General features: G+C 36.1%; 1 protein-coding gene across 1 annotated transcript; it reads left to right on the forward strand.

Annotated features, from left to right (window-relative positions):
- The first annotated feature begins 3,435 nt into the window (after positions 1-3,435).
- erbb3a (erb-b2 receptor tyrosine kinase 3a) lies at positions 3,436-27,259 on the forward strand. Its single transcript, XM_066664524.1, has 29 exons — positions 3,436-3,818; positions 10,852-11,006; positions 11,932-12,118; positions 13,916-14,041; positions 14,246-14,308; positions 14,608-14,726; positions 14,963-15,104; positions 15,241-15,354; positions 15,500-15,617; positions 15,846-15,919; positions 16,004-16,094; positions 16,351-16,368; positions 17,545-17,762; positions 18,473-18,605; positions 19,150-19,243; positions 19,389-19,546; positions 19,989-20,042; positions 20,154-20,295; positions 20,551-20,670; positions 20,807-20,905; positions 21,016-21,201; positions 22,148-22,303; positions 22,675-22,750; positions 22,925-23,071; positions 23,156-23,253; positions 23,693-23,878; positions 24,066-24,134; positions 24,244-24,526; positions 25,323-27,259. Exons 1-29 carry the CDS (start codon positions 3,737-3,739, stop codon positions 26,168-26,170), a joined length of 4,356 nt encoding a protein of 1,451 aa, XP_066520621.1. The 5' UTR covers positions 3,436-3,736; the 3' UTR covers positions 26,171-27,259.
- Positions 27,260-27,357: the final 98 nt, after the last annotated feature.

The raw sequence follows: 27,357 nt of genomic DNA on the forward strand, positions 1-27,357 counted from the left end.
AATTACAGAATTAATTGCACTCTTGTTAAAGGTGAATGAGTAAATAATATGATTATGTTAGGTATAGGTAATAAGTCAGTTTAAAATGTATGAAACAAGTAACTGAGTAACAGATTTTTTTTTTTTTGCCTGAGGGGGGAGCCACTCTTCATAGCAGGGACTCAAAGTGGTGGATTTGAAAAGAGATGACTCATCTTCCAAGTAAAAGAAGTAAAGAGCATTTGTGTTTCATTTCTTACCACATTTACCAAATGCTTTTAATGCTATTATCAAACTCTGTTCATATTAAGTCTATTTCTATGGTTCCTAAACCTCTATTATTTGGTTTTAAAGCTAATGTTTGAGTGAACCTATGACCCCTTTTTATCAGAAACCTTTTGGTAAATTTGAGTGATACACAGAGAGACAGATATACACAGGACTTCAAGCTTTTCCTGGTCTGGTCAGACATTAACTTTTTGGGAATGTGCTCTAGAGCCCAGGTGACTCTGAGGTGAAAAGCACTTTGAGGGAAAACAAGCTAAGAGTGATTTAATATAAAACATTTAAAAAATATTTTCCTGAACTTCTTTGTAGTTTTTTATTGTTCCATTTTCTTTAAAAATAGCATATAGTGCTAGTATTAATCCTACAAAATAATTTCTCAAATCCACCAAGAAATAACATCAAAAGTAAACTCATCATTTTGGACAAAAGCACAGAGATATTTGTTTTTCATTTCACTTAATCAAATATTCTGTTTGTTTTTTTATTTTCAAAACACTCAAGATTTCTGTGCTCTGTGAAAATCCCAGATTTTCAATTTATATATTTTAGCTTGAAATGGAGCAGATTTTATTTATTTTAATCTACATTTGTTTTTTAGCCTCTTTTATTTTTTATCACTATATTCTTAAACCTGTCTGCAGTCAGCTGATGTTTTTTTACTGTGTGTGAGAATAACAAAGCTCTGTGTCATGCAAATATCGTGTAACATAAATGTCTGGAGTATTTTTTTCGTCTTAATATTTTTTACATTGTCATGCGTAGGTTGAGGTGTTGATGTCTTTTGTGAATTTTGATGAGGATGTTAATCACCTTGGAAACTAGCAGGAAGTGAGTGTGTGTAAGTGTATGTGTACCAGGAATATACCACACTGTGGGGACCAACACCTCTTAACACACTCACCTTATCAGGACTTCTCTTCTTGTTGGGTTCAAGGAATGTTAGGTTCAGGTTAGATTATTAGTGTTTATAAATATGTTATAGCTAAATCTTAACAAAGTACAAAAACAAATCTATTTAATGCCCACACAATGCATGAAAACAAATGTGTATGTGTGTTTCAATCAGTGCTTCACTCAAACCGGTGATTCAGGAAGTGCTGGTCTTAAACCTGTTCCTCCACTTTCCGCTCATGCACACAAACATAAACACACAAACACACACACATACTCACATAGTGAGAAAGAGAGAGAGCTTCTGTTTGGATGGAGTTCAATAATCAACAAAGAACAGTTAATTTCCTTTGTCTTCTCATTACACAATAAAAACAACTATTAGTGACACAAGTTAAATGTTTTTCTCCTCAGCTTTATTTACATTTTTAATAGATATTCTTACATATTATATTTTAATACAAACCTTTTTTCTTCATAGAACGCATTAAATGAATCCTGATTCTTTGTTGACTTGAACTATGTTGTTTTATTTTTAGATGTTCATGTTTTACAAATTCATAAACAATAATGCATGTAAAAAGTATTTTTGGTAAGTTTGGTTTGTTAATTTGATTTCTAATGAATGGCTTCTCAGCCATTAACTAGAAAAAAGCCGAAGTTACTTCAGAACAACAGCATTGAACAAAGCACAGCAACCATAAGTAAATAAACAATTTAACTAATTCATGAAAATGTATGTCCTTAATCTTTTTGAAAATCATGCTAGAAGACTGAACACTGGAAAATAATTGTTATTATAATTTAACTGACCTATTTTATATCACATTATAACCAACATATTACACATTACTTTAATCAGCCTTAGCATTTTTTTGGGGAGGGGAGTATTTCCTCCATGTTTATGCAAAAAACAAATTTCTGTTTACTTTAAGATTAATTTCCTTGGCAGAATTCAAAATGAATTTTTGAACTTTTGATGAACTTTATGAACTTTTGATTTTAGAGTAAAAGGCATAGGTTCAAAATTGTATTTATATATTTATATATTTTGCAAATAAATGTGTACATGTTTCTACACACCTGCATATATATCTACAGAGTACTCGTGTGTTTTTTACAGAGTACACACTTGCACTGTAGGAAGCATCCTTTTTAATTAAAGGATTAATTAATGAGGGCAATTGGAAGTGCAACAGGTAATGATGCCAATCAGCTCTTGAGTTAGTACAGTACCAATTTGCTTTTACTCATGGTTATTGACCTTTTCAGACAATGTTGACTTGTGAATCATAAGTATGGGACGGGGAGAAACTGTGCTTCGTGCTTTTCACAGAAAACTCATTCATTCATTCAGTATTAAATATTCAACAGACGTCACCCTCAGGAACGGTGACGTCATTCTACAAAAGGTCTCTACTCTACAAAATAATCTTTCTGTTTGTGTGTGTGTGTGTGTGTGTGTGCACGTGTGTCAATTGTATTTTTCTTCTTTGTGTTCATGAAGAATAAATATCTTCCTGTATTCCAACTGAGAGCTGTGTGAGTACACATTTACTCTGACACTGACTCAACACACACAAATGATGTGCAAACACAGACCATCTCCTCAAATCTGTGTCTAATAATATGACACTGACAGAAGAAAACAATAAGAAGCTCCATGCTGTAAAAACGTGGACTTGGAAGCCATTTGACCCATAGGACAATGTGAGCATTGTAAGAGCAGGGGTCCAGATTTATCAGAGAAACAGTGATTAACTGGATTGGGACACAATGATGTCCTTCACTTACCCACAGTGGCATTCCCCCACAGTAGGAAAGAGAGGGGGGGTCGAGAGAGAGAGATACCGTTTGAAATGTTTTGCAGTTGATTTTGCTATTATCATAATATCAAACTTTATATCTGTTATTATTCAATAAAATATATTCAGCTTTAACCTTTATCTCACAACATTGCATATGGGACCTTTAAGCAGGTAAGATACACTGAACTAAATGAACAGAGACATACAAATAGAACGAAAAAAAGAAGAAGAACGAGCGAGAGATGACTATTTTCACATTCCAGGGCAAACTTACACACCTGCTGCGTTTAATTGACATGTTTACTCTTTCGATCTTAATAGGAGTTATTGAGTGCATGAATGTTCAGAGGCTGACGCTTCTGATTGGCTCATGGTCTGATCACTGGGCCAATCAGAAGCGTCAGCTCAATCGGCGCACTGGGAGTAAACAGGTCGCTCAAATGAACGCCGAACCTCCGCAAGTAGTAGAGGTATTCTGTTTCTCTGTGTTCCTGAGTCATTTAACTCATTGTTTCTTCGTCTTCAGAAGCGTGTTTTACCTTGTTTGGGGCCGAAAATCGGGACGGCGCCACTATAAATCACTGCATGGACCTGTCACAGTGATTCAGACCAAAGAACCGGAACAAGTGGAAGAGTCCAGACATTAGGAATAAACCGCTCTCTCGCTGTGTGCTATGCTAACACTGCCCTGGGGTACTGGATGTGTACCGGAGGTGTACAGAGGTCGTGTTCGTTCTGGGTGATGTTTTATTGAGGTGTCGACTCTGAGAATGATGAGCGCGTCAGGACTGCAGGTGCTCGCGCTGTATCTCGCGCTCCTCACGCACGCGCACGCACAAGAGGGTAAACCAGGTAGGTGCACAACACCAGCACGAGCCTGGGAGCCTTAATATTATACATTTATATAAGTTTTATTCAGTGTGTGTATGTTTGTGTGTTTTGTTACTGGCAGTCGTCGTTAGGACGTGACTAAATCAGTGCTCGCCCACTCTGAATGTAACTGCCTGAACCAGTTCGCTGTGTTAAACCTGTTCTGTTTCCATGAACTCTATCCTTACTCACAAACTGTCAAGTGCAGAGTGTGAGTGTAATGTGTAAAAGGGACAAATGTATTGTTTTAATTCCAAACAGACCTCAACAAGGCACACAAATGACTACTTATTATATTTTAATTGCAAATTCAAAATTGTCTGAAGAACATTTGGATGCATGCTTACAGATGTCTGCAAAGAAAACACCAAAATGATACAAATTTGAAACACTCCACCTTCATTTGCAAAGTTCATTGAATGTCTGTTTAAAAATAAGATCCTGTAGGTTTGAAATTTTGTTTTCTAATAGAACGAATGTAACACATTTTTTAATGATGGTGCAATGTTAAAACACCCTGTGGATTTATTTGTTGCATGATGTTGTGGCAATACATTATTGCATGCAGATAATGGTGAATCAAACATCATCTAGTCATTCTGATAAAAGAAAGAGAGAAATGGATAATGTGGAGGGAGACAAGGAAAAAGCAGGGACTGAGTGATAACAGAGAAATGTTGAGATTTTTTCCAGAGAAGTGTTGGAGGTGCTCGCTGATCTTTGGACCTGTGTGATAGTGTTGATTAAGCAAGGTGGAGCTCCTCAGGTACAACAACAGGTGTATGGGTCAGGTGATATCAAAAACCACAGGTGGCACTCCTGGCACGAGTCAGAAATCCCAAAACACTCTGCCAACAACTAGTCTGGTTCACAGCACCAAAATACTAAGAAGATGTGTCATGTTGTTCTGCTGCTATCTGGTTTATTGTTTATTGTGGCTGTATCAAAGGTTGGTTTGTTTAAGGACAAGTCTTGTGTAATCATGTCTACCAAGCTCAGCCCATATCAATTAGACCACTATTAAATGCAAAATGGTCAATGTCTTAAGAAGTTATTTTCAAATAATAAGCTTATGGTAGGTTTTTATATGATTTGTGGAGTGGACACAATGCCATTAACCTATAGTGTCAGGAAAACAAACAAACAAACAAACTAACTAACTAATAAAATGTTAATCCATATACAAATGATAAGTCCATATACACTGAACAGTTTTTCAATGAAAGATGTGGAATCTAAGTACTCATTGTCCTAAGAACTAAACATATTCATAATATCAAGAAAAAAAAAATAATAAAAAATAGTGACATCATGTAATGTCATAATAACAATAGAACATTGACATATGTCCCACCAGGGGTGTTTTTAGGTTAGTATTGATCATACTGGGGCACACACAGGTTTTAGAGGGACACCGCTGTACTCTTCTCCTTGCCAATCAGGCCTTACTCTACCATGAATGATGAATAAAGAACAGATTTGCACTAAAGAAATTGAATTTATTTTGTATATGTGCAAAAAGAAAGTGTATAACTCTTCTCAGTTTTACATCATTTACCAAAAGTTCACCACTTATATGGTGTAGACTGAAAATATGTGGGAATTTTTTAAATAATTACCTTCTGCATTTCCTAATTTAATATGACAATGTTTAGAATTGATTCGCAATTATTCAAAAATGACAGTCATTAAAACTATTAAAAGTGATTATGTTGGGTGTTGGTACATGCTCTTATTTTATATTGGCAGGGAATGTCTGACTGTTTGGTTTTGTGGTGTAATGCAATTTTGTGTGTTATAGGGTTATAACGGGCTGTAATCAAAATATATCGCTATGAGCTATAAATACAGTGTCTGTTGCATGGCGGACTTTCATTTAGATATTTACACATTTCCAGAGCTTCATGTAAAACGTATATTAAAAAAAAAAGCTTTAATGGCTTAAGCTTTTGAAAATACATTGGAGCATTTTGGGAAATGTAATGCTTGTAGTGATTTTGGATGGATCTGTTAGGTAATCTAGAATTAAATTGACTTTTTTTGAAAGCGGACGACACAGTGGTGCAGCAGGTAGAGTCTCAGACACACAGCTCCAGGGACCCTGGAGGTTGTTGGTTCAAGTCCTGCTCCAGGTGGCTGTCTGTGAGGAGTTTGGTGTGTTCTCCCCGTGTCTGTGTGGGTTTTATCCGGTTTCCTCCCACGGTCCAAAAACACACGTTGGTACGTGGATTGACGAGTCAAAAGTGTCCATCGGTGTGAGTGTGTGTTGCCCTGTGAAGGACTGGCGCCCCCTCCAGGGTGTGTTCCTGCCTTGCACCCAGTAATTTCAGGTAGGCTCCGGACTCACCGTGACCCTGAATTGAAGAAGCGGTTACAGACAATTAATGAATTATTTTTTTAACGTGATTTTGGGGAAGCACAGCAACATTTAAATTGGGTTTAATGAGGCCCCTGTTGCCCGCCCTTAACTGACAGGTTTATACACTGCTATTATTGGATCTTGTGAAAAGTACTACTGTGCAAGTACTGTTAAATAATGCAATCATTTTGTTTGTTAAGACTGGAATATGGCTGGCTCAAACGTACAGAATGTACTCTGAAAATACTACAGCTTGGTTTGTTGCAAATTATCAAAGGCTATCAAAGGTTTTTAAATGAGTGGTGCTCTGATGAATCGCTTCTAAATTAAACACTTTTGCATTCAACAACTGAACTGCAGTAGGTTGTAAATATGAAGTGTCACAATAACCAGTATTTCAGTGTTACTGTGATCAGCATCTGGTTCAAAATGCCTCGTTAAAATTCATATAAATACAAATTTGCTAATTTTATGCATTAATATGTGCTGCTCATTAGTCACCACATCACTCACAACTGACTAATCATGCAGGGCTGGGCTTCCAGGAAGATGAGGAAGAAGAGAGCAGCAGGACAGTAATGTTTCATAATTATGTGCAGTACTCTGGTTTGGACAATGTCCAAACAAAGTTATTCCTTATCACTGAATTGAACGTTTTTAAATTCTGAACTGTGACCACATTTTGAACGTAATGCACCCACCCATTGGTTTATCTCTGTCTCTCTCTCTCTCTCTCTCTATACATATATATATATATATATATATATATATATATATATATATATATATATATATATATATGTAGTCAAGTCCCTGGAAAAGACTCCTCGTTGGTACGACAGAGTCAAAAAGCATTTTCTTAAAAAGGAGCGAAGGGTAGAATTTACGTATAAATAAACCGACACGTTTTATGATGTAGGCCGAAATTGAGCTTCCCCTCCTTGAAAGACCAGCATCCGCCACTGATATATATATATATATATATATATATATATATATATATATATATATATATGTGTGTGTGTGTGTGTGTGTGCTTGTAGATTTTCATATACATGCTTAAAAATAAATCATAAAAAGAAAGAATTTTGTTTTTCATCATTTGAAAACTGGCATAGTATGGTCCAAGATATTAATTGAATTTAACAGGCTCATAAATAGTAAAATCTAAGCCATTTTATTACACTAGGGGATTTTTTTTAAATATTATTAAATATATTTATTTAAATAAATAACTTTGATAAACACAGAGGCACTAACATGAGATGTTAGTTTCAGAGGACTTTAATTTTAAATATTTATCTGACCCATGTAATACAAGATTAAAATCTGAGATTTATAATTTAGTGCCTTACATAAGAGCCACAGTTCTTTATATATCTCTTTATAAAAGAATCACATTGAGCTAAATAGATATGACATTTGTGATTTCTAAGTATTTAATCAAGTATTTTTTTGGCAGAATTAGCTTCTGTAATTCTTCAGTAAAAACAACAATGCTAATGGAAATGACTGGAAATCATTCTAATTAATTATAACAACAAACAACAAGCCTGCTATAAAAATTAATCATGCTAGTGCTTGTTAAAGCATAGGGAGCTATGCAAATCTTTAATAGTGTATTCTGCTGAAAAGAAGCCCTAAGCATGTGTGCTATGACTGACATAGATAGCTACCAGTGGTCATTATGAACAGTGATTTTATTCATAAATGTGTGTATAAGTGCCCACACACTTTGGATGCCTCTACACTACACATGAAGTGGACAACAAGTGGATGGTATTCAGTATATTCAGAATAATGATATTTGGGGTGATAAAAAAAATGCTCAGCCACAGTTGAGCAATGTTAGTGTAAGGATACATCTGCTTTCATAATTTTTGTTTAGACTAACATTAAATAAACACCTCTGTATATGCAAGACCTCAAAATCAATTTTAAAAAATGGTGTGTGTGTGTGTGTGTGTTAGAGAGACGGAGAGAGAGAGAGAGAGAGAGAGAGAATGTGTGAGAAAGTGAATGAGTTCATGAGTCTTTACAATGTTGCTTATCCAGATAAGATTTGAATTATAGCATAATAATAGCTGTCCCAAACCTACAAAGGAAAAGAGGTCTTAGAACACTTGCAGTGCAGCTCAGAAACCATTTTCTTTGTGAAAATATGAAGTTTTAATGAGGTTCAAGGGGTTTTATTGGAGAGGAACTTTCATTTTAATTTGTTTATTTACCATTCAAAAAAATTGTACAGTAAACTATGTACTTTGGATATTATTTTGTTTTTATAATAATAATCCAGGTAAAATGGGTCTCAGAACATTTACACTGCCATTCAGCTACCCATAATATAATTTATTTAAAAAAGAGATTGTAGTTAGCTGATGTATGTTCAAATGATTCTGGATCACTTCTTTTGATATATTTTTATTTACCTCTTTTATAAATAATGATTACATATTGACTTGCCTAGAGACAGCAGAAAAAAAATCTCCTACATCAAGAAATTATGATGTTGATCAGTAAAATTTAACGAGGTAACAAGTAAATATGGTAAATTAGCTTCTGCTCAGCATGTAAAAACATATGTGAGTCATTCCTATACAATAGAATTACTATTATAATAAATATAACACTGTAAAATTGCATTCTAAGATTACTGGATATATTACATTAAACATATGTTGGACTATTACTCTGAAAGCATAAGAAAGATTCTGATAAATGTGCAGTATATGAGTTCGGCAAAACTTTAACACTGTTTTAGCATTGTAAACACTGTGTCTCAGCAACAGCTTCGAAAACCACATCTATTCAACACAAATATACAAAGAGACATGCATTAATGCATGCATGAAAAACCACTCAAATAAGAAAAGATATACTTGAGAAGTGTGTATGCGCACATACACAGACATAAACATATATGCACACTCACACACCTGACAAATCTTGAGTTAGTTATTTGACCACGCCTGTTCTTGCCTTAGGAACTGATTGACCCGTGAACTGCAAAACAAAGTCATCAAGTTGTGTGTCTGTCTGTGTGTGTGTGTGTGTGTGATTATGTGTGTGTGTGTTTGTACCTCTCAGGTATGTGCTAATCTTCTAGAGACTGAAGCCAAGTTTCTGTTTACAACCTTCACCATTCCTGTTTTATTCAAACTTGTTTGTCTCTTCTGCCTTTACTTCTCTTTCTATTTCTCTTACCTCTTTCTTCATCTACTTCCTTCTTTATCACTTTCTGTGTTCCTTAATTTTTCCGCTATGTTAGCATATTGAAAAACTGTACAATTTTAAATTTGATTTACAAAATGTTAAAAATTGAAATATTTCATTAATGTAATAAAAGAGCAGGAATCTGGAAGATTCTGGAATCTTAAACAGAGAGAGAGAGAGAGAGAGAGAGAGAGAGAAAGAGAAGAGAGAGAGAGAGAGAGAGAGAGAGAGAGAGAGAGAGAGAGAGAGAGAGAGAGATGTGGAGGTCAGTTGGGCGGGCTTTTGCACTTGTTTTCGCGCTCTACCAGAATGGAAGCATTGTATGACTGTTTTTCCCTCCAGCACACACACCCACAAACACTTTCTATTGGTATGACCCCCCCCCCCCCTCAAACACACACACACACACACACACACAAAATCACACTCTCAAAAACGCTCTAAAACCCTATATTGAGTGAGATAACTATTGTGATCACTTTAGATTCTCATATGCATAAACATGATAAAAATACTTATACAGTTGTTGTGCAACATACAACACACATTTGCCTGTTGTAAGTTGTGGCCTGTGAAAATACATACACACACACACACTTCTGCTATTAATTTAAAGACAAGTATTCATTTTATATATGAAAAGGCTAACATATCTATAATGTAAAAATTACAACTATTGTAATATATATATACTTGTAATATTACAAGTATAATGTTTATCCAGTTTAACTGGAAAATATTGCTTCTGCATTTTGTATAGATTTTCTTTGCTGGTTGTAGTGACTTAAAATAGATAATAGAAAATAGATCAGATTTTTTTAGAGAGACATTATTTCTTGTGAGCATTTTATTTGAGTACATTTTTAAAAGACAAACAATGTACACTGATTGCACACACACAATCAAACAATATTAGGGTGAAGTGATATATTTTACTTCATTTAGATTATATTAAGATTAATTGAAAAAATGGGGCCATAACTGTTCTGGTTTATTAATCAGATACTATTTAAACACATTCTGATTATTTCAGTATAATATATATATATATATATATATATATATATATATATATATATATATATATATATATATATATATATATATATATATATATATATATATGTGTGTGTGTGTGTGTGTGTGTGTGTTGGATACAGTAAATGAGATGCTCTGACTTGACATTCAGTCAAGGTTAAAGTAGGAATTTGTCAAGCTCACATTTGAAATATGTAACAGCAGGCATATGTTGTATTCTGTAGTGAGACAATTCTATCTGAGGTCTGTTGTCATCTCCTGTACTTCCCTATGAAAATGCAAATTTGAATAGCAAAGTGGAATAGCCTCTCTCTGTATGATAATGTCCATTAGTTGTGCCCATAAACATCTCTCTCTCTCTCTCTCTCTCTCTCTCTCTCTCTCTCTCTCTCTCTCTCTCTCTAGCAATGTGTTTAGGCACTCATAACATGCTGAGTGTTACGGGCAGTTCAGACGTACAGTACCAGAGGATGAAGGAGATGTACACAAACTGCCAGATTGTCATGGGCAACCTTGAGATCACTCACATGGAGCCACACCGCGACTTCTCCTTCTTGAAGGTGGGAGAATTACTTGTTTGTGGAAAATGTGAGACACACAAAGAGGGATACAAATGACCCTTGCATTCAGAAACATTAAGTTTTAAAGTAATGTGGTAATAAACAATGACCTAAAATCCCATAAATCCTAACAAAATGTTACAAAAGCCACTTAATATTGCCAAATCACAACCTTGTTCATTTCTTTCATTTTGCTCTTCATGTTATGTAAACATTTTATTATAAACGTATTAATATATGGTTACATTAAAATACATCATCATCATCATTTTCTTTTCCGCTTCTCCATTTCAGGGTCGCGGTATTAAAATACATGTACATTACAAATGTGTTTTTCTTTGACTATAAAATTAATCATGTCTGAGACAGGGTTGAGTCATGAAACTGTAGATGTCTGTATTATGAATAATAGCTGACGTGATGTAACAGGTATTTTGAAATGTTATAATGATAATAAGGTACTACAATAGCCTCTACTTTTAATTTGTTTTATTGTTTTTAAGCAGTCCGAATGTGTGTGTGTGTGTGTGTGTGTATGTGTGTTTCTTTGTGTGTGTGTGCGTGTGTGGCCTCCATCTTGTTCATGGTTTACTGATGGGTTTTATGAGTAAGTTTCTTATCATGTCTCTGAGCAATTATTTTGCCCAATCCTGACTCAGGTGCCTCCTGGATTTTCTCCTGTTACCCCAGCAGATAAAACATTTTTGTTTTTGTGTATACAGAGCAGAAATGAAAGAAACTTACAACAAACTCCACTTCAGTTAGAAGTCTGATGTTTATTCCTAGATGTAAAAGCAGATTGTTATTCTTATTTTTTTCCAAAACAAATACCTGATTTCTCTCTCTCTCTCTCTCTCTCTCTCTCTCTCTCTCTCTCTCTCTCTCTCTCTCTCGTATATTTTTGTGTCTCTCTGTATATCTATAGTCTATTCGTGAGGTAACCGGATATGTACTAATAGCTATAAACCAGTTCTCGTACCTACCACTGGAGAACATACGTGTGATCAGAGGAACTTCCCTGTATGAAGATCGCTTTGCTCTTGCCATTCTCGTAAACTACGAGAAAGATGGAGTACAGGGTCTGACAAAGCTTGGCCTTACACATCTAACAGGTACACACACATACATTTACACTAACAGAAAAAAACATTTCAAAGGGTTACAAAGACAAATTTCTCTCTTATTGAAAAGAAAAGAGCTCGTTTTAAATGCTTTGTTCCTGTGCTCTCACAAACACATTTTAACATCTCCTCTTATTCATCCTACTTGAACATCATGCAGAAGTTATATGAAGTGTTTCATCCTAGACTGAAACACTTCTTCTAGATTGAAAATGCATTTTGAATGATACAAAAGGAAAGGCAGCCTGTCAGAACAGATTATTTGTATATCATCATTTTCTTATTAAAAACATGTATCTGCATTTCTGTGGAATTTTAATTTGCTACATCATTTGAACACATCAGCTGTCCTTCACACTGTGTGAAAGTTTCTTGATGAATGGACCAATTGAAATGCTTTGAAAGTAATCTTAATATAAGTAAATATATAAGTATAAAAAGAGTACATAATCTTTTGACTTCCATTGAATGTTAAGGAGTTTTTTCCTTTTCCTTTAATGTTACTAATTTGGGACATCCATGTTTTTAATTAAACAGTGACGATATATTAAGGCACAGCAAAAAAAAAAAAAAATAATATATATATATATATATATATATATATATATATATATATATATATATATATATATATATATATATATATATACTGAAGTTGGAAAACGAATGTGTAAAAATGTATTATGACTGTTTTGGTATATATAAACATACAAATAATAAAAATGAACCACAGTGGAAAAATAAGACCCAATTTAAAATGTAGAATATTTAGGATCCTTTGACCTTTTTCTGTGCCTCACTTAAGACACATATTTCACAACTCCTTTTTCAAACAATACATCCAGTACACAAAGCCTGCCTCCCCCCACTGTATCCATAACGACAGGACTCTTGGGGTGTGGCAGAGTTGGAGTGAAAAAGCCAACGGACAAACACCTTTAAGTGTGTGAGCATGTGTGGTTGTGCTGCAGACCTGTAAACTAAAACTAAAGTTAACTAAAATGTTTTTGGGTATTTCCAATTTATCTGCACACATCTGCAAGTAGTGAAATCTGAGCTGCACAGTAGTATAAAGTCCATTGTACATTTTTTAGTAGGTGTGTGTATTGAGTTGTGACAGTTAACCGCCAGACAGACAGGGACGTGCCTGTACCTGCTTTAGTTAAATCTCAACATCTACTAGGAAATAAAAACAAAGGTTTTCGTCACTTTATGTATTTCTGTATGCGGGTGCGTGGGTTTGATAGGGGTAGTAGTCTTATGTAAATGACTGTGATTTGATTTACCTCTGAAGCATCACATCCTATACCCTAACATATTATATTTATGGTCAGTGTTGTATTTAAGGCAAGTGTTCAAAATATAAGAAGAAATTACAGCCTTTTTAACTGACGATCGCCTTTAAGCTCATATGGAGTTTCACCTTAGCCTCTCACTCTGGCAGTGCTTTTCCTTGAAGGTTATATATGCTTTGTGTGCACAACTGAGCACCTGTAACTCCAACTGGTGCACGTAAATTCTTATAGCTGAACATTCAATATTTACACAAAAACCTAAATGTAAACAACTAAAAAAAGGATATAATATATGCACTTAATGTACGATTAATCAAAATATCAAAATTAATTTACACTAAAGTGTTATTCATTCATATATTATTATATTTTTCTCCAATTCTATGCCTATATGTGTGTGTGTGTGTGTGTGTGTGTGTGTCTGTCTGTCTGTTTGCATCTTTGTGTGTGTGTGTGTGTGTGTGTGTGTGTGAATGCATGCATGTATGTGCAGAAATTCTGGAAGGAGGAGTGCAAATTATTCAGAATAAATTCTTAAGCTATGCACCAAAGATCAATTGGCTGGACATTGTAAAGGACAGCAAAGCTGAAATTGTCATCAATGAAAATGGACGTGACTGTGAGTGTCACCTTTATATTAACATAAACCTATTCAAGATTAGTTTCTATTGTATGTGGTTTTGTGTGTTATCTAGATCCATGTTTCTTCCAAAAACTTCCAAAATATTATTCCGTGTATTATTTTACAAGATTAACTTGAATTGCAGTAGTTAGTATAACAATGTTTTGCTGGTTTAAACACGTTGATGTGTTTTTTGTTTAGTGCCATGTCATGAGTCATGTGAAGGTTCATGTTGGGGACCCAACAAAGATGACTGTCAGACTTGTGAGTTTTTATGCACACACACACACACACACACACACACACACACACACACATACATAAATCATTATTTCTGTCATGTTATCTCTTTCGCCATCTGAATTTCTGCTTCTAAAACCAGTTCTCAGAACCCTCAATGGCTCACATTTTTGTTCCAACATTTGAACACAGTAATAGAGTTAAAATGTAGGCTGCCTTGGGGGCTGCTTTGCAAACAACTATAAATAAATAACAAATTACACAAATTAGGACAAATGATGTAATCAAACACATTTATGTGTCATTTTTTTAATCTCTCTCAGTGACAAAGACAGTGTGTGCACCTCAGTGTAATGCCCGCTGTTTTGGGCGGAACCCCAGTGAATGTTGCCATAATGAGTGTGCAGGAGGCTGCTCTGGACCCCTGGATACCAATTGCTTTGTGAGTTTTACACACTCATGCACATCCATGCAACTTGTTTATAACTGAGGTAGGACATTGTAAAACTGTATGCCATAAATCAGTGTCTTTAAGCCCTGGGAAACATCTGTTTTTTTTTTCACGCATCTGTTTAAATATTTAGCAGGGTTAATAAACTAACAATAATAATGCTTACAATCAAATATCTATGTTTGCTTCAAGCCATAACTAATTATTTTTCCTCTGTTGATGTTCAGGCCTGCAGAAACTTCAATGACTCCGGTTCATGTGTGCCTCAGTGTCCCCAGGGGCTGATCTATAATAAAGTCACATTTAAACTGGAGCCAAACCCCAATGCAAAATATCAGTATGGCTCTGTTTGTGTGGCCCAGTGTCCTAGTGAGTCACACTTAATTTCTCAGCATTTTTGTTACAGCAACTGCTATACATCAGGATTTTTGTCTAATTTTGATTACTTCATACAAACATTTCTGAGAAGTTCATAAACTGTGTTCGCTCTTCCATTCTTCTTTAGCTAATTTTGTGGTAGATGAAAGCTCATGTGTTAGCAGCTGCCCTCCAGGTAAAAGGGAGGTGGACAAGAAAGGGGTGAAGAGATGTGAACAGTGTCCCGGCGTGTGTCCTAAAGGTAGCATACACACACACACACATTGATGTTGTTGCATTTTGGAGATTTTTTGTAGATTTTTATTATATTTTTATTAGAATTTTAATAATAATAGCATCTATCTATCTATCTATCTATCTATCTATCTATCTATCTATCTATCTAGTTTGTGAAGGTACTGGGGCACCCAATAGAGAAACAGTTGACTCAAAAAATATAGATAGTTTTGAAAACTGCACGACAATACAGGGCAGCCTTCATTTCCTCATCACGGGCATTAATGGGTGAGTAGCATTTTTAAAGAATTGCTAACCTGGTGTAATGTCTTATGATAGTTCCCGACAGCAGGTCTTTAAAGATTTTCATGGCATAAGAAAATACATTGTATGACTAAATGCACCTAGTTAAAGTGGATGCATACATGGTTGTATACTGTGTTAACCAGATGAATGTATATATATTGGTGAATAATTTTGTGAGTATACCAACAAAATGTTCTCTCTCACGTGTAGAGATCCTTATAACAACATTTCAGCTCTTGATCCCAAGAAACTCAAAATCTTCAACACTGTCAGGGAGATCACAGGTTTGAAAAACTATGTAAGAAATACTCACAGATCTTGCATTATTTCTTATGCTGTTTGTATAACATTCATTTTTTTGCTTCCAGATTTTCTGAGCATTCAGTCATGGCCTAAAGAGATGAAAGATCTGTCAGTCTTTTCCAACCTGACAACAATACAAGGCCGAAACCTTTATAAGTAAGAGCTGCTTTCCCCTTTGCTACTAAAACTAAAAAGTCTATTTTTTACTACAGCTTTGCTTGAATTTACTTGCCCTAGCATGCAAATTTAACAGTCTTTTGCTGTACTGATATGATTTTCGCATAATAAGCATTTTGTTGTGTAATGTACTTATAGTTGCTTCACATACTAAGTATTTACCTGCTATATATCTTACCCTTTTCTGTATCTTTGTCTACCCCATTGCCCTCACTCCATTGTTGCCCATGATCAGAGGCGTTACCTCTAAAAGGTAGGCTGCCATGCCCTGACTAACTTATATCATTTTTAAAATGATTAACTTTGTGTTACATAATGCAACTGTCACTGGTGTCTGCTGCCATAAGAAAATTCTTGTAAATACATTTTTTTTCACCACATGAACATATTGGGGAGGCACAATGGTGCAGCAGGTAGTGTCTCTGTCACACAGCTCCAGGGACCTGGAGGTTGTGGGTTCAAGTCCCGCTCCAGGTGACCATCTGTGAGGAGTTTGTTGTGTCCGCATGGGTTTCCTCCAGGTGCTCCGGTTTCCTCCCACAGTTCAAAAACACATGTTGGTAGGTGGATTGGTGACTCAAAAGTGTCCTTAGGTGTGAGTGTATATGTCACCTTGTGAAGGACTGGAGCCCCCTCCACAGTATATTCCTGCCTTGCGCTCAGTGATTCAGGGTAGGCTCCAGAGCCACCGTGACCCTGAATTGGATAAGCGGCTACAGAAAATGAATGAATGATGAGTGAACCTGTTGGCCTCCCATTACTTGTTTAAACATTTCATGAAGAGTTGATTAACAGAAATGTTCCAGAATGACTAGGAATCAGATTTCATTATGTTAACTTATAGCTGAGAAAATCCTTCTTTATTCTCCTATAAATTTATGATTTCACTTAACAGAATCTTAATGATCTTTTCCACACATATCATTCATTCATTCATTCATTATCTGTAACCACTTATCCAATTCAGGGTCGCGGTGGGTCCAGAACCTACCTGGAATCATTGGGCGCCAGTCCTTCACAGGGCTCACACATATCAGCACATATTAATTTCATTTCTAGTATTGGATAAAGTGGATCTAGAGTACATTTAAATTGATCATATATTCATAATGTTTCATTTTTGGTGCCAGGAGAAGACTTGAAACCAGTGTATACAGCACCCACCATAGAAGGACATTTAACATAGATTAGTTTCTTTGTAGAAAACATTCAGACTCTCATCACTACAGGCGTATACCTGAAAATGCTTTTCAGTTTTATGTATACAACAAGTGAAGTACTGCTAATGTTATTGTTTGTTGTTAGGTGTTGGTGCATAATCAAAAAACTCTATATAGTTTTGAAAATAAAACCCTTTACTTAAGATTTTACTTAAAAATTCATATTAGATGTGATCTACTGACCCCCCCCCCAACAATGCCTCTGTTAGGAGCTATGCTTTGCTGGTTATGAGAATCCCCACACTGAAGTCTCTAGGGCTGCGATCTCTGAAGAAAATTGGTGATGGAGGCATCTACATCACAGGGAACAGTCAACTCTGCTACCACCAGACCATCAACTGGACTCGCCTGTTTGAGAGTAGACCACGAACACAGCGCCGCCAGAAAAACCTTGACTTCAAAGAGAACTCTCCTGAGGATAAGTGTAGTAAGTGTGTTTGTGTATGTACAAAAATCCTGTGATGTAACCCTATAAGTTTAAGCTAATTATTTAGCTATTATGGTTCAAACTTATAATTCAGATATTACTACAAATTATTCAGTCCCTTCTAAATTAGAATTAGAATGAATGTGCAATTACTTGTCACTGTACAACGTACAACGAAATGTGTCTTCCGGATTTAACCCATCTGTGGCAGTGAACACACACACACACACACACTAGTGCACTAGGGGCTGTGAACACACACCCAGAGCGGCGGGAAGCCATAGTTATGGAGTAAATTTTTGGCTGATTCCACATAACTCTACAGAGTTCCACAAAAAACAAAATAAATTTTCTAGAATGGTTCCTGATACCAGAATATCATCAGAAGCAGGAATGGCTACATAAAATTCTGTGAATTTCTTTACATAAATGTATTTAAATTCATATTGAAAATGTGGAAATTACACAAATTAACATTGGAAGAGAAAAACATATTTTTTCTTCTTCACATTAAGAGTCATCAAGTAACTATAAATGATCACTTTACATTTTGGCATTTCACTTTACATGTGACAATGGCATGTTACATAGTCTTGTTCAAATAAAACTGAACATTGCATGTTTTCACACAAACCCCTGCGTGCACAAATAATTATGGTTTTGGCTAACCGTGATGGTTGACGACAATTGTATGTGTGTGTGTTACACAGTCAGTGAAGGCCATGTCTGTGATCCTCTGTGTTCATCCGATGGTTGTTGGGGTCCAGGACCAGATCAATGCTTGTTGTGTAAGAACTACAGCAGAGGAGGAACCTGCGTACCACAATGCAACTTCCTCGAAGGGTTAGTATAATTGTGTCTGTGTACGTATTTGTTTTTTTACTTTATTTCCTTTTTTGTTCTGATCACTTTCTAGCCGAATATCCCCAAGTACATAAAACGTAGAAAAGCAATATGACAGAGATACATTTTCAAATATCCCAAGTTTTCAGGACATTAGGCCAATATTTTTTCCTGCTTTTTTACACATGTAAAAAGGTCTAAACATTCATTGGCTATGGATATTTATATATTTAGATTTTGATCTGGGTTCCTCCCATGGTCCAAAAATACATTGTTACGTGCATTGGCTACTCAAAAGTGTCCATGGCTGAACCAAGAAGGCTCCGGACCCATCATGACCCTGAACTGGATTAGAGGTTACAAACAATGAATGAATGCATGAAATAATATTTGGATTTCAAATTTCAGTACTGAGCTATATTATTTATTTGCTGTTTAAAGGCAAACTCCTATAAAGACAATGTGATATAACTCTTTGATAGGATTTAGTGGCTCTATTTGTATGATATGAATATATATTCACAAAGAGATGTGTGTTTTTCAGCGAGAGGCGAGAGTTTGCAGGGCCGAATGGAGAGTGTATGCCATGTCACTCAGAGTGTGCAGTGCAAGAGAATACACAGACATGTTATGGATCGGTACAGTAAACTTTCTCCCTCGCTGTCTGTCTGTCTTTCTCTCTCGACTGCTTTTTACCCTTTCACAATTAAATGTAAAACTGTGTTAAATTAATGAATATTCAAATGATAAGCTCTCTCTCTCTCTCTCTCTCTCTCTCTCTAGGGGGCACATGAGTGTAAGAAATGTTTGAGAATGCAGGATGGGCCACACTGTGTCCCTTCCTGCCCAGAGGGAGTTCTGGGAGAAAAAACAGTTATCATCTATAAATTTCCTGATAGCAAACGCGAATGCAAGCCTTGCCATGTCAACTGTACCCTTGGGTAAGAAATACACATCATATACTACAGACTGCATTTCTACTGAGATGTGGGGTCTCATCCCTGCAATTTACCTGCCATTTTTGCTATTTCTATGCATTGTTCCTGTTTATTCCTACCATATACCTCAGCCCACATGGCCTGTCACCTTTTTTAGTTCTGTGCTCTAAACACATATGACAGTAAACATTTCTTTAAATCTTGTCTCTAAAAATCTACATTCCGATCAAAATATAGATATTGCTTTGACCTTTCTGACTGACTCAGGGCTGAGGAATACGTACACTCCCTCTGACTAATGCTGCTGTGTGCTTCTAAACTCCATATTGCAGTATTTTCTCCTACAGTTGTTTTGGTAGTGCTGGGATTGTCCTCTCATCTTAGTGTGTCTCTAAATATGTAAATGAAAAAAGCATTCGTAGTTCTGATGGTTTGTATGTTGTAGGTGCACTGGACCAGGTTTGAGGGACTGTGTAGAGTTGCCTAGGACTGTAACTGGGTAAGAGTGTCCCTCTGCTGGTCAGAAGCAGCATGACATCACAGTTTCATAATGTACATGAGTGTATGCAGAGATTTGAATTATTCTCATGTTCGTGTGTTTGTTGTACAGGCTGCCAGTGACTGTAATCGTGCTGGGTGCTATAGCTGCCTCATTAATTGGATTCTCTGTGTTCGTTATGATTGTTTTGTATCGCCGAAGCCTCGCCATCCGTCGCAAACGAGTCATGAGGAGATACCTCCAAAGTGGAGAGGTGTGCTTGTCTTTCTAAATTTGTTTTTGTACCTAAGAGCAAGAAATAATATGAAGTATTGCATATTTGCATTTATGCTAATTATGTAGCATAATTGAATACTTGGGAATGTATTTTAATTTATTATTATTATTATTATTTTTTGTAATAGAGAAATCAATGCAAACTTTTTGTTGACCATTCATGTTCCATTAAATTTTCTTGCTCATGAGTTAACATCCAGGTTGTCTGTGCATTCTGTATAAATATCTACAGAGTTTTGAGCCATTGGATGCTGGAGAGAAAGGAACAAAGGTTCACGCTCGCATCTTCAGAGAATCTGAACTGCGAAAAATGAAATCTCTGGGCTCTGGAGTTTTTGGAACTGTTCACAAGGTACTAAAATCTTCAGAACCTCATGAATCCAAAATCCTTATGTCATCAGACATTAAAAGAGCACACCATCATTTATGACTATGGAAATCTGCTTTTATATTTTTTCTCTCTCTTTCTCAATTTTTCTTTCATTCAGGGCGTGTGGATTCCAGAAGGAGACACAGTGAAGATCCCAGTAGCCATTAAAACTATTCAGGACAAAAGTGGGAAACAGACTTTCAATGAAGTTACCGATGTGAGATATGAACACAAACACAGACCACTATTAGGTTATTTGCTAATATGGTACACGTCTATTTATAAGGAGAATCCATTAGTCAATTAGATGTGTTCTATGTCTTCTAGCATATGTTGGCAATGGGGAGTTTGGACCATCCCTACATTGTTCGGCTCCTAGGTATATGTCCGGGTGACTCTTTACACCTGGTCACTCAGCTCAATCCCCAGGGGTCCTTACTGGAACATATCAGAAAGCACAAAAACAGCCTCAACCCACAAAGGCTGCTCAACTGGTGTGTGCAGATTGCCAAGGTATGTGATTTCAAGATGACACTAGATGATTCATGATTTTATTGTTATGAGCATAGGTGGGAAATTGTTTGTTTAAATTTATGATTAAAGTCATGGGATGAAACCTTAGATTTGAAGGCTTCTGGGGTATCTTGGTTCCTTCAAATATTTGGCTTGAGAATCAAGTGTTGTCACAAAAGAGAAAAAAAATCTTGAAGAGAACTAAGGGAAAAGAGTATAAGATGCAATAAATATATAAATATGAAACAGGCGTTCTAAGGGCTACAATATTTATATTACTTATGATATTGTGCTGCTTAGTTGAGATTAAGAAGTGTCAGTGAAAATCATTACTTTTTTCTAACTACACCTAAAATATAATATATATATATATAGTGTGTTCTCCCCGTGTCTGCGTGGGTTTCCTCCAGGTGCTCCGGTTTCCTCCCACAGTCCAAAAACACACATTGGTAGGTGGATTGGCGACTCAAAAGTGTCCGTAGGTGTGAGTGTGTGAGTGAATGTGTGTTGCCTTGTGAAGGACTGGCGCCCCCTCCAGGATATATTCCCGCCTTGCTCCTAATGATTCCAGGTAGGCTCTAGACCCACCGCGACCCTGAACTGGATAAGTGGTTACAGATAATGAAATAATATATATATATATATATATATATATATATATTTATATATATATATATATTTATATATATATATATATATAGTGGCCGATATCAACATTTTAGGCCCTAAAATTGGTACATGCCATAACATGGTCTTATCAGGCAGGTTTTTATTATGTACATGTGAGTGAAAATGATCCTTTTAGGAACCTAAAATTTCTGTAAAGTGTGTATGTTTTTGGTTGATTTTAAAATGTAGATTTTCTCTTGTGGCTTTTGTCTACATTTTTTTATCATCAGCTTTTCTTTCGTCTTTGTGCCTCTGTGTTCCATACTATCTGTTTCAGGGTATGTATTATCTTGAGGAACAGAGAATAGTCCATAGAAACTTAGCTGCTCGGAACATCTTGCTAAAGAGTGACTTTATGGTCCAAATCGCTGACTATGGCATCGCTGACCTGCTCTACCCTGACGACAAGAAATATGTTTACAATGATGTCAAGGTAAACCACCTTCAAAAAAAACTTCTACCAACATAGTCCACCTATATAGAAGAGGAAAGGAAATTCTTCAATGCATTTGACCCATCTGTGGTAGTGAACACACAAACACACACTAGTGAGAAATTCTTCACACTAGGGGCAGTGAACTGGCACAACTGGAGCAGGGGGCTTCAACCACTTCAGTGCCCAGGGAGCAGTTTAGGTGTTAGGTGACTTGCTCAAGGGAATTAAGATTACTTCTCTAATCTTAGGGCTGGCTGCTTCCTGAAGAGATGAATATGACACTAAGGACTATGTAGAATAAATCTTACTTTTTCTTCTTTTGTTTTTAATTACTATTATCATTTTTATTATTTTGTGCTTCTTTCCAGACACCAATCAAGTGGATGGCTCTTGAGAGCATTTTGTTCCATAGATATACACATCAGAGTGATGTATGGAGCTATGGTAAGTGTACTGTTGTTAAATGTTTAAAGACTGTGAAGATGCAAAATGCACAATACATGTTTAAAATACAACTATGAGGCTTTCTTATATGAGTGACTTTATCAGTGTCTCTGAATGTAAGTGTGTTTTTTACATTATAAAAAATGTAATTTTCTGCTGGCTCCTTCTGTGCAGGTGTGACTGTCTGGGAGATGATGTCATATGGAGCAGAGCCTTATGCTACAATGCGCCCACAAGAAGTTCCAGACCTGCTTGAGAAGGGCAAACGTCTCTCACAGCCTCAAATCTGCACAATCGACGTTTACATGGTCATGGTCAAATGTGAGTCTATTCAGGTTTTTTATCACTTTGAGATATTAAACAAAACGTGGGCAAAGAACCTAACATAGTTCATTCTCCTGGCAGGTTGGATGATTGATGAGAATGTTCGGCCAACCTTCAAGGAGCTTGCCAATGAATTCACCCGTATGGCTAGGGACCCACCCCGGTACCTTGTCATCAAAGTAAGACCATGTGAAATATAAATAATAACATTAATTTGCTGTTTTTTAGTGTTGAATTCCAATTTTTCAAATAATACCGCAGAACCCAGTTATAGCTCTATCTCATATAATTTGCTTAGAAGTCACATGACTTTAAATACAACAAAAATTAAATACATTAATAATGTTAATATATCAATCTGTCAGTACGCCAGATATAAAATAATAAAACTGATTTTCATTCTATGAGGTATTAATATATTATATTTCAAGTGTGTCTTCTCTGGATATTCATGCATAGGAACAACTAAAAATTAACTTGTCTTACTGTACAGCACTTTGGCTGACACTTGTTGTCTTTTAAATGTGCTATATAAATAAAATTGTCTTGTCTTATCTTGCTAAAGCCCATATTTAAAAACTATGAAATTCAAAGATTGCTTAATTATTTTACTATCAGCAAGGGGAGTGTCCTGCTCCTGATCCAGGTTCTGATGAAGCACATAAGCGTGAGACTGAGATGGAGTATTTGGGTGTGGGCATTGAAGACCAAGAAGATGAGGTCTTGGAGGATGGCATGGCCACACCTCCTGTGTACCTCACACCATCAAGAAGTCTTTCTAGATTGCGTGTGGATACCCACAAGGTAAGATCCAGCTGGCTAAATATGGAAAACCATAGTCAAATATCCTGCAAAATGCACAGAGGGCAGATAGAGGTTAAGAGTACAGCTTAAATGTGTGTGTGAATTACTGCAAACCGCTGGTGGAATATGTACTTTCCTTATTTTAATGTATTACTGTTAATGTATGATATATATTTAATACCCAAAGGCAACTCTCACTCAGTCCTGTCCTGGTGGTTACCTGCCAATGACACCAAGTGTGGAGGGCTCTATGCAGGTAACTCTTGTGTATTATCACTCCACAGAAATGTACTTATTTCTCTCTTTAATGATACTACTGTGTGTCATTATGTACTCACTATTATGCTCCCCATGTCTTGCTTTAGATGGTGTGGCCATCACGATCACGTCTAAACTCAGCTAGAACTGTCTCTGAGAGCTCAGAAGGTCGTGGAACTGTGGTAGAAATGGAGATGTATGAAGACTTTGTGTCAGTTGGCAGCCTGAGGAGGGCACGGCATCGTGAGGACAGTGCCTACATGTCTCAGAGAGACAGCCTGTCAGGTCCACCAGACACACCTATACCTGATACACCCTCTCCATGTACAGAGGGAGAGGAAGACCAAAATGGATATGTGTTGCCAGGACTATGTGACAGTCCAGAGAGAGGTGAGCATGGTACAAAATATATGTTTGTGTTTTATTACGTCTGAAAATTCAGCTCAGTAACTTTCTGTGTAAAGGAATGGTTCAGTTAAAAATCAAAACCAAAATGAAGTTGAACAGTCAAGACATGTTTGAGTATGTCTTTTATTTTGTCTGTAAAAATGAACAAAATTTAGAATTGTTTTTTTTTTCGAACACATTTTAATTATGCTACTTTTGCTCATTTTTATAGATAACAGTATATCGTACAGTAACTGAAATCATGTGGAGTTATTTTCTATTTATTTGATACTATTGAGCAACTCAGCATGGTTTGAGACAAGTGTGTGATGATTTAGGCATTCAATGTATTTACAAATGAGCTTCCATTTCTTGTCAGCCCAGTTAGTCTTATAGCTTTAGTGCAATATATATATATATATATACAGTGATTTTTTCCCTAAAAGTAGTATGTGTTGTGAGCTAGTGTAAAGGAAGATATTCTTGTTGGTCATATGGATTTGTTCAATCAGCAGCACTCTTGATTTAATATAAGGAAGTGTTTATTAACCAGTAAAACTAGGTATTGGATGATAACCCCAAATAATATTGAACTGCCAAGAGGAGAGACAAGGGTTAAACCAATACATTCACACACAGTATATTAATAGTTCTTGTAATAATATTATTTGCATTTTATTCTAATATTAGTGGGGTTTCCCCATTATTTATTTATATATATAAGCCCATAAATGTATGCTGCTCATTTTCACATGTGCACTGTATTCTATGTCAACAGTTTACTTCTTTCTCTTTTCAGACACAGTGCTTTCTGTGGCTCCCCGTATGAGACTGTCCCATGGGAGGTTGTCTATAGGGCATTCGGCTGAATTATTAGGGGAGCATGACAGTGCTGAGGAAGAGTACGAGTACATGAACAATCAAAGCCTCCCTCTCGGAAAAATCACAGGCCAGAAACGAAACTGTTGTGCACAAACAACCCCAAAACACCTCCAATCTACCTCCAATCACATGTGGGTAGACAGCATGCATAAGACTTTGTGTGCCAGTTATCCAAATAAAAGATCATCTATGGAGGATTCTGAAAGCAGCGGAGGGGTGTCTCAGTCCTCTTTGGATGAGAAAAGTCGTAGTGATGCAGAACTGCTGTCCAGTGAAGCAGAGTACGCAGAGGCTGACCTGGATCAGGAGCTGCAGTATGAGTATATGGACATTCGCAGTGGTCCAGGATATGCAGGACCAATAATCCCACACAGGGCTGGTCTCCTTAAACCAGATACACACTTTTCTCCCAAGAAACCTCTGGAAGGAGAGAAGGATGAAGAGGAAGAATATCAATACACAAACCACCAGCCCAGGTTGAGGCGCTCACTGATGCTGCAGGGTTTGATTGGTGGAGAGGGAGAGGTGTACGAATACGAGGAGATGGACTCACTGACATTAGGGGGCAACTCTAGGGCAGAGTACCAGAATCTCCAGAAGAACAGGGAAAGGGAAGCTGCTGGGCAGCCTAACCTTGGAATTGCGCCATATGTTAGAGTGTGTGCTGGAGTGGGTGTGGCTAAGGAGGGCGGAGACAGGTGCTTCGACAATCCTGACTACTGGCACAGCCGCATGTATCCTAAAGCTAATGCAGTGAGTACATAGGACAAGGGGGAGGGAGGGAGGGATAAAGTGATAGAAGAAACATGGAAGAAAGTGGGTGTGTGAGTAAGCATCGATTAAAATAAGCATGTGAGTGAAGTTAAAGGTACATGTGAAATTAAGTTTAAGAGAGGAGTGAAACAAAGCATTGACTAAGTAGAAGTAGTCATCAAATAAACACTACAAATGTCCTCAAAATCAGTTTGAACAATCCATGCAAAAGCACTAAGACACACACACACATCCATAAACAAATAAACATGCTTTTTTCTCTTGAACATGTTGAAGGACAGCAGAACCAGATAATGAGCTATTACAGGTATACAGGTGCCTGCATGCAAACATATATATAAGTGTCAGTAAATATTTCACATTCTTCAGGACCAGTTTCCATTTTTGTGTAACATATGAAGATGAACACTATTTTTATGTATATGTGTTTATTAATCAGTATGACTGTTACAGTTTTACAGTCAAAATGGCAGCTTACAGTCCATCAGTTTGTACAAATATCCACTGAGTCAGGGATGTTTATTTTAACACTTCTTCGTACAGCTGATATCTATGTTTAGCTGTGCAGTAGCATTTTTATTGGGGGATCTGGGGGTCTTTCAAGTTTCTCTGAATCAGTGTACAGTATAGAAGGAATTTCTTGTGGGTTAATATTTCAAATGTAATGGCCAGTTAACTCTACTTTTGTACCTTTGTCCAGCTTAATACAACATTTAATTCCTCATTAATATCATTATAAATATGTTTCATTACCTCTTTGTCTGTATTTGATGATATATTTTACACAGCATATCCACAATCTTTTTTTTGTCTTACACTTGAAATAAACATTTTATGATAAGCTGTAAAAGTTTTTATTTTTTCAGACACATAATACTAAAATGGTACTGATATGCGAGGAGATCTTTGATAAGAGATCTTTAATTTTTCAAATCTTTGATTTGAGAAACTTTAATAATAACAGTTTTATTACTAAGTTACTTTGTTTGATATTGTGTGAAAACCCAACTGTAAAATTTCTAAATTTGGTTTTAGCTTTTTATAAGATAATCTGTAAAATTGTGGGTACATAGCAGGTGGGTTATGTTAAAGACTATTATTATAATTAATATTTACTGATTGTGTGATAATTTCGAAGTGCAAAATAAATAAATAAAGAAATAAATAAAGAAATACAT

Source organism: Hoplias malabaricus, chromosome 3 (genome assembly GCF_029633855.1).
Source record: "Hoplias malabaricus isolate fHopMal1 chromosome 3, fHopMal1.hap1, whole genome shotgun sequence".
Classification (NCBI taxonomy): Eukaryota; Metazoa; Chordata; class Actinopteri; order Characiformes; family Erythrinidae; genus Hoplias; species Hoplias malabaricus.